This window comes from Eumetopias jubatus, unplaced genomic scaffold (assembly GCF_037043125.1).
Source record: "Eumetopias jubatus isolate StellerSeaLion01/CBP00866 unplaced genomic scaffold, mEumJub1_p1.0 scaffold_2, whole genome shotgun sequence".
Taxonomy (NCBI): domain Eukaryota; kingdom Metazoa; phylum Chordata; class Mammalia; order Carnivora; family Otariidae; genus Eumetopias; species Eumetopias jubatus.
Window position 1 is genome coordinate 170,331,732 of NW_028274808.1, and position 13,836 is coordinate 170,345,567.

Below are 13,836 nucleotides of genomic sequence, written 5' to 3' on the forward strand. Positions count from 1 at the left end.
AATCCCATAAAGGAAAGGAAGGTCCTCAGAGAGTGGCTGGTGAGTGTTCAAAGGAATAATCACAAGTATAAATCCTTGTACTTGTGCAAGTATAAATTCCTTTCAAATCACAGGCCCGAGCCTCCCCAAGAAGGTGATGATATGCTAACACATTTCTGCTTTTGAGGTTTTTTTTCTGTTTCCTGTAACTTTTCCTCTCTCTTCCCCTAAATACATAAATATACTCTAAGGCTGATCCCTCCTTGTCATGAAAATACTTGAATTTATATCCATAATATAATGAATATAGAAAACATTAATGTATTTTTCACTATCACTAATATTTTCTTTGTGGCCACACCAATAAGATGACCACAAGATTTGCTTTGGGAATGGAAGTATTCAGTTTCTTGGTTTCCAGGGTAGAAACATTTCAAGAGCATGCAAAATTGGCTCCCTCCCCCAGCACCAGCCCCCCCCACCAAAAAAAAGAGTTGGTTTAATTTTTTAAAGAAAGCAACTAAAATGAAGTCTACCTTGATATAAAATTAAAAGCACATTCACCACAGTTTTGTATTTTAAAAGATGGGAATTTAGTTTATACTCATTTTTATATTAAGACATAAATTAATGACTTTTATATCTTAAAGCATTTATCATAAAATGTTACTGCCCAGTGCATTTTTGCTGACAATAAACAATTCACTGAGAGTATTAACATTCACATGTGTAATTGGAGTTTACAAATGTACAAAACTTTGGGTAATAAACACTTTAAACTTATTTTTCAAACATTCAATAATCCCATTCCCCTCAAACTATCTGATTACAAAGAAGCACAAAGGGTTACTAACTGCAGCAAAATGTGAGAAACAAAGCAAGGGAGGCAAATCCAGACTTAAGAACCTAAGACTATCCAAACAGTTTTGTCAATATCAAAATCAAAACATCTTCTATAATATAAAAGAAAACAAATCCATATAATTAAGTGCTACTTAGGTGAAAGAACATTTTAGGGCATATGACACTTATTTCCTCTACATAAATTTGCATATCTTTTATTTTTTTTAAAGATTTTATTCGTTCATTTGAGACACAGAGTTTCAGACACAGAGATACAGAGAGAGAGAGAGAGAGAGCGTGAACAGGGGGAGAGGCAGAGGGAGAGGGAGAAGCAGACTCCCCGCCGAGCCAGGAGCCCGATGCGGGGCTCGATCCCAGGACCTTGGGATCATGACCTGAGCCGAAGGCAGACACTCAACCATCTGGGCCACCCAGGCGCCCCCATAATTTTGCGTATCTTAAATTTAATGCAAAACATCATGTTTCAGTTCCAATTTGAGAATATCATAACGCGTAGCTCTTAGTGAATCTAAATATAATAGGATGAATATTTTAAAAGAACCCAAATATCATTTTGTTTTCATTTGGTCATTATTGTTTTAACTGTCATTTTTCTTTATTCATGAGACTAAGCTAACTGAGAAAGAAAATCCACAAGCAAAGCATATATAATGCAGCTATTTCTGAAAAGAACTGAATATCAGCATAGTGTTTAGTATGTCATTAAAGCAGTGGTTGTGGTTAAATGAACAAATGGATAAAAATTACGGCAACTAATGTACGATAAAGTTACAAAGCAAACGTTCAAAGTGTTATCTGGCATATGTGCACTGTAGTAAAAGAAATCTGGATAATGTGAGTAAAATGTGATTGATTATTAATAGATGACATTCCCAGCTAACACTGGGGTGGGTTGAGGAGCAGTGCATTTGTCCTCACATGTTATGTCAGGAACATATGCTCACAGTCCACCAGCTGTAGTTTTGATTTGCTGAGAAATGACTTACTGAGAAATGTAGGATTTAATCCTGGGTCATCCTCTCGTTCCTCCCTTGTTTTACCAGCTTCGCTTTGAGATTGGGCACTCCGTGCCCAGGAATGCGGCATTGCAAAGTGGCTAAAAACGTATCCATTGGTAGGAGAATAATTTTACTAAATTCATGAGGAAGACGAAATCTTCATTTAGAAAACAAAGCACTATATTATAATTTGACAGTTACAACGCAAGCCCCAGCTCTTCCTAGGCATAGTGGAGCAACCTAAAATAAAACAAGCAAAAAGACATATTTGTTGGGTATGTAGGTACAACTGTTGATAAAGCCATACTAGTTGGTAAAATACTGATACGGTCTGTACTTGTCAAAGAGCTACTGCCAAACTCTGCTGCCCCAGCCTTCCTGCCCCCCCTTCCTCCAAGCCCCCTGCTGCTGTCAAAGTTTCGCAGACTCAGTTGTTTAGGGTGTATCACAGTATTATGCAGTATTCCCTTCTCTTTAAAGGTAATTCTAAAAAAAAAAAAAAAAAAATTGCTCAGGACGTATTCTACCTGAAACACTTTATTTGGCCAACAGGATGTGGGATATGGATAATGAGGAAATGCGCAACACTTTGCGGCCAATGTGGCGAAAATATCAAGTATTATCTAGAGAAGGCCTGTGACAGATACACTGTCTCAGAGCACACCAGATTCGCTGCATGCCTGGCTGCTTTTTTCCCAGGCACGAGTCATTGCACATTTACTGACTGCCCTCTCTGTGCAGGGCTGGACCATCTAAGCCCACTCTGCTACTTTTTAGCACAGTAAATGAATAATAAATACGTCTCCTCCAACTTCCTAGGAGTAGAGACAAACCTGGTGAATAAACTCTATGACAATGAGATACAAGGGCAGGGTGCTGGGAAAGAAATATAATCTTAGTTTATGGATAAGGAGTAATTCCTAAATCTTTCACTTACCCTTCCTTCCTTCTTTCCTTCCTTCCATCCTTCCTTCCTTCCTTCCTTCCTTCCTTCCTTCCTTCCTTCCTTCCTTCCTTCTTTCCTTCTTTCCTTCCTTCCTCCCTCCCTCCCTCTCTCCCTCCCTCCCTCCCTCCCTCCCTAGACACTGGGCCATTCATAGTGAAACTAAGTGTGGACAAGAATAGTTTTTAAAGAAGGATTACTTTGCTCATAGTAAGACCTAAGAATTAAAACAACAGTATTTAGGGAAGGGGTGACTAATACAAAGTACTGAGAAAATTTGTTTTGTACTTATGTATGTGTGGGTATGTAATAAAGTTTTTGGCAAATACCTGATATCAAAATGACTCCCTAATCAGGTTGGCCTCTCTCCCAACCTTTCCAGACTAGCAAGTGGATTTTAAGAACACAGCAGACTTCAACTGTCAGAGACTTCTCAGTTGTTCCCATCTGAATCAGGTGTTTTGATCACTGTTCTAGCTCCTTGAACAGTCAAATCACCTACTTTAAAACCGTATCTACTTACAGTATTCTAGGAGTAACCTCTAAGTCATTTCAATCAAAATGTCTGTTTGTAATGAACAGCTTTTCTCAAAACACCGAAGACCTGAAGTCTCTACACTATAAAGAGTTGATGTTGCCCTGACAACCAGCCAGAAAGTTCAGCTTAGAGTATTTATTAAATACAATGCAGTCACCTCCTGCTTTGGGTCAAAGTGGGTAGCAGGGTGGGTGATGGCTTCAGACTTTATAATCTCATTTCGTTCCCTAGACAAATGTCCTCTTGTCCATTTGTTGGAACACTGAATGGAAAATTTATTTTTCAGATTCTACAGGTATAAATTCAAATTTAGGTGCTTAAAAATAGTAATAGAGGTGATGTGCAAACAGAATAGCTATGTGGTCACTGATTATTAATTTTGATAAGAGAGTAATTCAGGATAAAGCATTAATTACCCATAATAACAAGTCTCAAATACCAGCCAAAAGATTTCCTTATAACTAGCCTAAGAGCATAAATCAAATACATCTTAGAAAAAGAGACTCTTAAATCTCTTTTTGGGCTCCTTGGTTACCTTTCACATTGCCATGGCAGGAGGTTGATGGTGGATAATCACATAATTTCTTTTTATTTTATTTATTTATTTTTTTATTTTTTTTTAAGATTTTATTTATTTGACAGAGAGAGACACAGCGAGAGAGGGAACACAAGCAGGGGGAGTGGGAGAGGGAGAAGCAGGCCTCCCGCTGAGCAGGGAGCCTGATGCGGGGCTCGATCCCAGGACCCTGGGATCATGACCTGAGCCGAAGGCAGACGCTTAACGACTGAGCCACCCAGGCGCCCCAACATAATTTCTTTTTAAAAATTTTTATGTATGTATTTATTTATTTCAGAGAAGGGGAGGCAGAGGGACAGGAAGAGAGAGAAAATCTCAAGCAGACTTCCTGCTGAGCAAGGAATCCAACATGGGGCTCATTCTCCTGACCCTGAGATTATGACCTGAGCTCAAATCAAGAGTCGGATGCTTAACACACTGAGCTACCCAGGCGCCCCAATCATATAATTTCTGAGGAAATTCTGTAGCGCTGATTCGCGCTCTCAAATTATCTCTTCCTCCCTTCTCCCAGTGACCCCATTTAAACTTAAGAAACAAGATCAAGGTCCCACATTAAGTCCCTTTTCCTATCCTCTTCATTTAAAAACTCCTGTCCCTTTCTACAGTCATATTTTCATCTTCTTCTCCTGTCTTGGAAGAGATCTTTCCTCCTCTCTGAGAAGGACCGGTCTTTGCTCTCAATTCTGTTTCCTTCCCTTCTTTCAGAAAAGTGTCCTTTAATGCTGCTCTCTCTTTCAAGCATCTGGAATCTCTACTCTCTAGTTTTCACCTCTACTGTGAAAAAGACCTATGGCTCAAATTCTAACTCTACCATTGATTTACTGTGTGACTTGGGTCAAGTATTTAACCTCTGTGTCTCAGATTCCTCATCCAATAGAGCCTGGTACATAAAATGTGTTCAATAAATGTTAACTTTCTATCATCATCATTATTTGAGAATTGTATGCTCCTCTAGCTCCCACACTTACTTATTTTTCTCTTTACTTTTTACACTGTGTGGTGGTTTCTGCTTCTATCACATTCTCATAGGTTCTTACAACTTCACAAATGACAAATTACCTTCATTCTTCCTTATCCTGTTGAAACCCTGCTTCCTCTCTCTAAATGCTCTATTCCATTATCTTATCTAAGACATTCTCCAGTCATTCATTTGCTGTTTTCTTCAGAAGTTGAAACTTTAATTCAACCCAGTAAGTGTAGAAAGAAAGAATAGACAGAACTTGGTAATATCTCTTGAATCCATCCCTAGAGCTGACACCTCAAGCCTTACAAGTGAAGCAATCTTCTAAATGTTTTATTTTTATCCAGCCTTTGCTTCCCCTGCCCTTAACCCAACTTACCCTGTCCCCAGCTGCCACATGAACTTTCTATCACTCTATCACTCTCCTGGTTAAAAGTCTCCACTGGCTTCCCACTACCAAACTCTTGAACCATGGCCTTCACTAACTTCCATCCTGACCCCAACCTTGCTCTCCAATAAGAATGTCCACAATAGGGGCGCCTGGGTGGCTCAGTCGTTAAGCGTCTGCCTTCGGCTCAGGTCATGATCCTGGGGTCCTGGGATCGAGCCCCACATCGGGCTCCCTGCTCAGCGGGAAGCCTGCTTCTCCCTCTCCTGTTCCCCCTGCTTGTGTTCTCTCTCTCACTGTGTCTCTTTCTGTCAAATAAATAAATAAAATCTTAAAAAAAAAAAAAAAAGAATGTGCACAATAGCCAAACTGTGGAAAGAGCCCAGAGGTCCATCGATAGATGAATGGATAAAGAAGATGTGGTATATATATATACGCAATGGAATATTATGCAGACATCAAAAAATGAAATCTTGCCATTTGCATTGACGTGGATGGAACTAGAGGGTATTATGCTAAGTGAAATAAGTTAATCAGAGAAAGACAATTATTATATGATCTCACTGATATGTGGAATTTAAGAAACAAGGCAGAGGATCATAGAGGAAGAGAGGAAAACATGAAATAAGACAAATAAATAAGACAAAAAAATAAGACAAAACTCCCCACAGAGGGGGAGACAAACCATGAGACTCTTAATCATAGGAAGCAAACAGGTTTGCTGGAGGGGACCGGGGGGGGGGGGGCGGGGGTGGAGGGATGGGGTAACTGGGTGATGGACATTGGGGAGGGTATGTGTTGTAATGAGCACTGGGCATTATATAAGACTGGTGAATCACAGACCTGTAACCCTGAAACAAATAATACATTGTATGTTAATTAATTGAATTTAAATTAAAAAGGGCGGGAAAAAAAGAAGTCCTACTCCTACTCCTACTAAGCATGGATCCTTATAATCAGCCACACTTTCTCAATATATCTTGTGTATTTCTTCTTCACTGACATTTCTTTCGTGTTTTCTCACACAATTTCCCATTTCTTTATACCTTTTGAATTGGATCAATTCAAAGCTTAAGTCCAACTTCTCACTAAAGCACTCTCAACAACCATTTTAATTTTTCTCTTTGATTTCCTACACCACTCAATGCCTACACCATGGGACACTTGCTACTAACTGTTCCACATTGTGGGTTCTCCCCTTACACATGCAGATCATACGTACTTCAGTAGTTAAGTTCTATGGCAGTGGGGATTCTTTTAAGTTTTGTTTCTTGACAGTACTTACCATTGCTCCTTGTATGTAGGAAAACCTTGGCTCAATTAACATCCGAGTGTCTTTCAGGAATCAGATACTGACTTGGGGCACAAAATTCCTAATTCTGTTCTCAGTAATGATGGAAACAAAGATCTCAAAAGATCATTCTTAGAAGTCCCAGGCCCTCCAAAAATAGACACTGCTGGAATTCCTTCTGTTAATAAGCTTGCTGGGTCAAGTTTCTTACTTGTTAATGTAATTTAAGGTTGCCATCTTTATTAGGTGATGACCAGACATTTCATTTGCTCCCAAATATCAGTGGCTTGAGTATTTAAAAATTATTGCTCACATCTGCCTAAGTGGTTCACATTTTCTGATTTCTATCTTTGTTTCTTATTTTCCACAATCTCCCCTCCCTTTGCCATAGCTCTCTTGTGGTCCGATCTGCTCTATCAATACTAGAATCTCATCAATTCCCAGTAATCAAATGGTGGCAGATCAAAACTATTAATAATTTCTCTGAATATTAACTTACACTTTAAAGATAATTTGGGATTTTAGTTAGGTCATAAAATTAAACATTCCTTCTTGTTTTCATATATTTAATCAAGAGATGACTTTATCATGCTTATGCTATATGTTTTGATATTGGACAAAACTGAGAAGATCATTTTTACCAAACAAATTGTTTTAATAAAAACAGAGAAGTGTAATAATGAAAAATGAAATGCCATACCTGGGTCCACTCATTTGTCTGGGGATCATAAGCCTCCACTGTATTAAGATAAGTCTGTCCATCATACCCTCCAACAGCATATAATTTATCACCAAGTAAGCAGACCCCCACTGCATCTCTGCTGATGCTCATAGATGCCACTGCAGTCCACATATCTGTTTTGGGGTCATATCTGAAAGAAAATTTTAGAACTGGAGCTGACATTGTTCTCACAGTATTTTTATGTAAAAATAGTTTATGGATGAAAGACTCGCATGTCAGACCTGACACAATAAAACTCCTAGAAGAAAACATAGGGGGTAAGCTCCTTGACACTGGTCTTGGCAATTATTTTTTGGATCTGACACCAAAAAGCAAAGGCAACAAAAGTAAAAGTAAACAAATGGGACCACATCAAACTAAAAACCTTCTGCATAGTGAAGGAAACCATCAACAAAATGAAAAGGCAACCTATGGAATGGGAAAAAATGTTTCCAAATCATGTATCTGATAAGGGGTTAATATCTAGAAGATCTAAAGAATTGTACAACTCAATAACAACAACAAAAACCCAAATAAACCACTTAAAAATGGGCAGAGGGTCTCAATAGACATTTTTCTGAAGAAGACATATAGATGGCCAGTAGGTACATGAAAAGGTGCTTAACATTACAAATCATCAAGGAAATGTAAATCAAAACCACAATGCCTGTTACCAAAAAGATAATAACAAGTGTTGGGGAGGATGTGGAGAAAAGGGAACCCTTGTGCACTGTTGGTGGGAATGTGAATTAGTGCAACTTCTATAGAAAACAGTATGGAGTTTCCTGAAAATTAAAATAGAATAAAAATAATAAAATATAATAAAAAATAATAAAAATAAATAAAAATTTCCTGAAAATTAAAATAGAACTACCATATGATCCAGTAATTCTACTTCTGGGTATTTAACCAAAGAAAATGAAAACACTAATTTGAAAAGATATATGTACCCTCATGTTCACCGCAGCATTATTAACAGTAGCCACGGGCACCTTGGGGGGCTCAGTTTGTTAAGCAACTGCCTTCGGCCCAGGTCATGATTCTGGAGTCCCGGGATCGAGTCCCGCATCGGGCTCCCTGCTCAGCGGGGAGTCTGCTTCTCCCTCTGACTCTCCCCCCCTCTCATGCTCTCTCTCCCATTCTCTCTCTCAGATAAATAAATAAAATCTTAAAAAAAAAAAAGTAGCCAAGACATGGAAAAAACCTAAGTGTTCATCAATGGGTGCATGGATAAAGAAAATGTGGTACATATAGAATACACACATATAGACATGCACGCGTGCACACACTGGAATATCATTCGGCCATGAAAAAGAATGAAACCTTGCCATTTCAACAACATGGATGGACCTTGTGGGCATTATGCTAAGTGAAATAAGCCAGAGAAAACAAATACCTATGATCTCACTATATGTGGATTCTAAAACAAAAACAAAAAACTAAGCACATTAGATTGGTGGTTGCCAGAGGTGGGGCATGGAGCGGGTGGGTGAAATGGAGGAAGGGGGTCAAAAGGGACAAATTTCTAGTTATAAAACACATGAGTTATGGGGATGTAATGTATAACATGGTGATATAGTTAATAATACTGTATTGTATATTTGAACGTTGCTAAGAGAGAAGATCTTAAAAGTTCTCATCACAAGAAAAAAATTGTAACTATATATGGTGACAGATGTTAACTAGACTTATTGTGATCATTTCTCAATATATACAAATGTCAAATCATTGTTATACACCTGAGACTAATGTCATGTTATATGTCAATTATACCTCAATAAAAGAATACCTACACATCCAGAAACACCTGGGAGAGGCAGTATAGCACAGTGGTTAGAGAATGGACTTTGGGTTTGGGCTGAAGAACCTTGAGTCCTTATCCTTCCAATCACTGGCTCTGTGGTATTGTAAAGTTACTTAAAATCTTTACATCTTAGTTTCTTTATTGGTGAAAATACTCACTATGTAGCACTGAGGATTGAATGAAAATGCACAGTAAGCATTTGATAAATGTCATCTTAAAGATGAGTTGGTTCATTTATTACAATTTTCTCCTATTAGCAAAGAATATATTCTTGTAACAAAAATTCAAAGATTACAAAAATATATAAAAAATGCAATAATTAGCCTTATTTCCTTCCAACTTTAATTAAAGAGTCAAGTGGTAACCACTATTAACAGTGTCGTTTGATTTGATCTTCTAAATATTTCATTTTTTATTCTTAGGGCTTGAGATGCCTATTTCAAAACATGTTGTTTTTTTTTTAATTCAGTTTACTTTTTCTTTCCATGTAAAACATTAACATTTTTTTCTTTCAAGAAAATAAAAATAGTTTAGTTCTTTAAGCCTACCCTTTATCTTATTACTTCTATCTAAAGTACATTTGAACATATTTTAGAAAAAATATCAATATTTTCCTGAAAACGTTTAACTTACAATATTATAGAGTCATTTAGTAAATCCATAACAATTAAACTATCCAAAAGAGCTAAAGTAAATACTGAAAACTGCTTTAAGATTTTCGATTGCCTACTGAAAATCTGAGGAAATCAATACATGAAGCTCTATGTAAGATGGCTTACAGATGTAATCATTAAAGCTATCCACTTTTGAACCTTCTTGTTCCTTTCATGAAATATATTAACTAGAACAGCCCAAAGTTGTCTATCTAAGAGCAGATACATCATGCTAAAATGACCTATATTGCTTCTAATACCTCTTGCACAAAAATGAACAATTTTTCATTGGGTGCAGTACTGCAATGCTCCTGTAACTTATGGGGTACAGTGTACAAAGAGCTCCATATTCCTTTCCTGGAGTATAACATGCAGCAAGCGTAGTCTCCCTAATGCAGGTGAAATGTAAGTATAAACTTTCCTGCTTTCTCAAAAGACAACAAACCGACCCTCATTATTTCACAGAAAGCACTCATTGTCATCAAACCTGCATTTCACTTTTTATCTTTCTTCCAATCATGTATAATTAAATAAAATGCGTGTGCACGCACATACACACTTATCAACTTCCCATTGCTCTTTAAAATCCAGAATCCTTAAGACTCTATGTGCTCTGCCCCCCTCTCCACCCTAGTCCGCCTCCTTTCCTGTCACTGTCTCCCTCACTCTCTGTTCCCTAGGCACAGTGGCCACCTTTCAGTTTTCTGAATGAACCATATCCCTTTCTGCTTTGGAGTGTTCGTACATGCTTCCATTGACTCTACCTCCTAAATACATTCAATTTTCTCCATTCCTTGAACCAGACTAAAGATAACAGATGGGAGCCTGAACTATTGTCCAAATCGTCCACTGATGTTAGGCTCTTTACCTGGCCCCATACTTGAGTTTCATGAGGCCAGTTTGGATGACTTGTGTAACCTTTTAAGCCATACTAGTTTTTTATTTTATTATTTCATAATATCTCATTATATCAAAATGGGTTACAAATGTTCCTCTCCTTTTCACTTCTTACTTAGCCTCCAGCCCCATTCCTTCTCTCTGAAATTTGGCAAGCTCCTTTCCTTTTCCTGTCAGGTACAGTATCCAGTATAAGATATGTACACAATAAATGTTTGTCATATAACTCAATTAATAAATTATATAATTAAGTCTAAGGTAAATTTTAAGTAGGCAGTAATATGATGGAGAAAAATCTGAGTAAGCTGTTAGGAGAAAGACCAGGAGACGGCCGGAGCAGACAACCCAATGTTTACAAAGCTGTGAAGGAACCGCCTTGTACGTGGTAGGCGTTCGATATGGAGTCATTAATTTGTCCGGAAGTGTCAGACAAGTTTTCCTTCACAGGAAATTACCTCTCCACGCAGTCTGAGAGTCTGGAAGTCAAGTTGGACGCAGGAGCATCATGTCCTCCAATTGCATACAGCAATCCATTCCAGGTAGTTACCCCTACTCCCCCTCTCCTTTTTGACATTTGTGCACAGAGTGTCCATTTATTAGTATGAGGATCAAAACATTCTACTGATTTGAGGCAAGAACTTCCATCACGACCACCAACTGCATAAAGCCTATAAGAACAAATAGAATAATAAATAAAAAAGAGTGCCATCATTATAATTAAGACAAAGAGATTATTCTTGTGGTATTTCATTGAATTTAAGGTGCCATAGATTATAAGACACACTGCCAATTTATGTGCCATCAAGAAAGAAGATATGCTACCAATTATATGACCTATGTATATGATATACATATGATATATATCTACCAGATATCACTCTGTATATACATAAAAAAGAACAAACTTACATGAAAGCAATGATAACTATTTCTGACAAGTCACCACTGATTATAAGACGCATCACAATCTTAGAGGCATAAAATGTGTCTTAGAATAGAAAAAATGTGGTATATAAATATACCATGACTTCTTTCTTAAATAGCTAAGATAGGACTAGGTTATAAAGGAAAGAAACTAACCTTTTCTGCACCTACCACAGGCTAGACATTTTCCCTGTATTAATTTAATCATCTCAATGATGCTATGAGAAACCATTTATATTCCTGTTTCATGGGTGAAGAAACAGGCTCATGGATATTAAGAGGCTTATACAGGGTCAGGAGCAGACTGTGGGCAGTCACCTGGGATGTTCTTATAGTAGTGAAAGAGGAGAATAAAAGGATTGCTTGAAACAGTGGTATGTAAATTAATATTTATTACATACGAACAGTGATCCTTCATTAATTTAAATTACTGCAGAGAAGGATGCTGTAAGTTATCTAAAATGAATATGATATGTTAATGTCCTAAATGTTGCCTAGTAGATAAATTTTAATTCATTACCAATCAATATACTGCATTAATTTTAAAAGTCTTTCTCTGACATTAAAATATATATAAAATATTATATTTTTCTAATAATTTTTTCAAAAGAGTAATAAATTCAGATCATTGCTTATATAAAAGTCCCCACATTTTGAATTTACAGATGCCTTACTTAACATTTAACTATTTCTTTTTACCTCAGGAAAGAATATTTGAACTATACCAAATATCTGCCAATTAAAACTCTAAGTATTTATATTTGGGTAAATACATGTATTTTAAAGACATTTGTTCATTTTAATTCATAATGTAAAGTACACTATACCACTCAAACTGGTTCTTTAGTGAGAAGATGACCATATCTTAGCAACATATGGGTGGTGCAATATCTTGTTCTAAACTTTATATTAATAGAATTAATTGAATTTGAAATTTATTTGAAACTTTGTTAGAAGTTTTTATCTGTCAAAAACTACTTTCTTGTGTTATTGTTCTTAATATTAAACTGTTCTCATTTTTAAATAATACTTGGTAGAATAATTGATTATGGATCACAGAATATCAGAAGACATCAACAATTAGAAAACATCCATAATTTAAAAAACATGTACACGCATGCGTGCATGCATACGTGTGTGCGCACAAACACACATGGATTCAAGACCATAAAGGAGGCTTAGTCACATAAGCTACTCAAAACTTTTAAGCAGAAAAGTGACATGGTCCTATTTGTACTTTAGGTAGGACATAAGGTAAGTCTCTAAAATGAAGGATGAAAGAGAGAGTTAAGATTAGGGGCAAAATGACCAGCTTGGGAGATACGCCAATAGAAAAGTTAAAATCACAAAGTAGATATACTGTACTTTCAAAATCAAATGTCTTAATCATTAGTAGATGAGTGATCTTCAGCTTCTGATATGATTCTTTGATTGTCTCAGTGTCAGTATTCAATAAATTGTACCTTAGATGGGCTAAAGACTGAAATATTTATTTCTCATAAGAGAGCAAGAGAAGGTGAGAAAGTAAGATATTTCCATGCTTAGAAGTTAAAGCTACTGTAGGTCTAGAAATTAGATTTTAGAGAAGGCAGCTATGCTTTTGTGCTGTTAGAAATATTTATTTCTAGGCTAGGAAATATGTCAGTGAACAAGAATTAGATCAATGAACTAATCCCAGAAATTAAACTGAAGGGTTAAAACTGAAGAGATATTGTTAGTTTTCTCTCTTTTTTCTCATTTACTAGATTCTTTGTTGGCTGACTCTGCTACCAAAGAATGAGGGAAGACATGTAGTGATAAATTTTGAAGTTCTTTCTTTAGCTAAAACAAATGAAGGGAGGGGTTTGGAGATCAGATACACTTTAAAAAGTGGGTTTCTATTTCTCTATCTTACCACTTGTAATAGTGCTAAAAACCAACAAAACGTAGGACATAACTAATAAGTCCTGAGGAACCAAGACCTTAGGTCATAAAGTATAAAAATCTAATATTTTCTCACTTTCTTTTACCAATCAATAAAATTCTACAAATAATTTTAAGTCTTTTTTAACTTTGATTCCTTCCCCTTTCTGGAAATGATGATAAAGCATTTTTTTTTTAAGATTTTATTTATTCATTTAAGAGAGAGAGAGAGAGAGCACAAGCAGGGTGAGGGGCAGAGGGAGAAGCAGACTCCCCGCTGAGCCAGGAGCCCAACACAGGGCTGGATATTGGAACCCTGGGATCATGATCTGAGCCGAAGGCAGACGCCCAACCATCTGAGCCACCCAGGTGCCCCGATGATAAAGCATTTTAAGT

At 36.8% G+C, this 13,836-nt stretch overlaps 1 protein-coding gene across 8 annotated transcripts in view; it reads right to left on the reverse strand.

The window, feature by feature from the left end:
- Positions 1-522: 522 nt before the first annotated feature.
- The window catches only part of KLHL5 (kelch like family member 5), a 92,919-nt gene continuing 79,605 nt past the window's right edge, over positions 523-13,836 (reverse strand). For all 8 annotated transcript variants that reach the window (XM_028088496.2, XM_028088467.2, XM_028088488.2 and 5 more), the window contains 3 exons: positions 11,070-11,282; positions 7,240-7,411; positions 523-2,081 (listed from right to left, as the gene is read on the reverse strand). In XM_028088496.2, the coding sequence (XP_027944297.1) occupies positions 2,025-2,081; positions 7,240-7,411; positions 11,070-11,282 (442 nt within the window). In that variant the 3' untranslated portion in view covers positions 523-2,024. The remainder of the gene's footprint in view (positions 2,082-7,239; positions 7,412-11,069; positions 11,283-13,836) is intronic.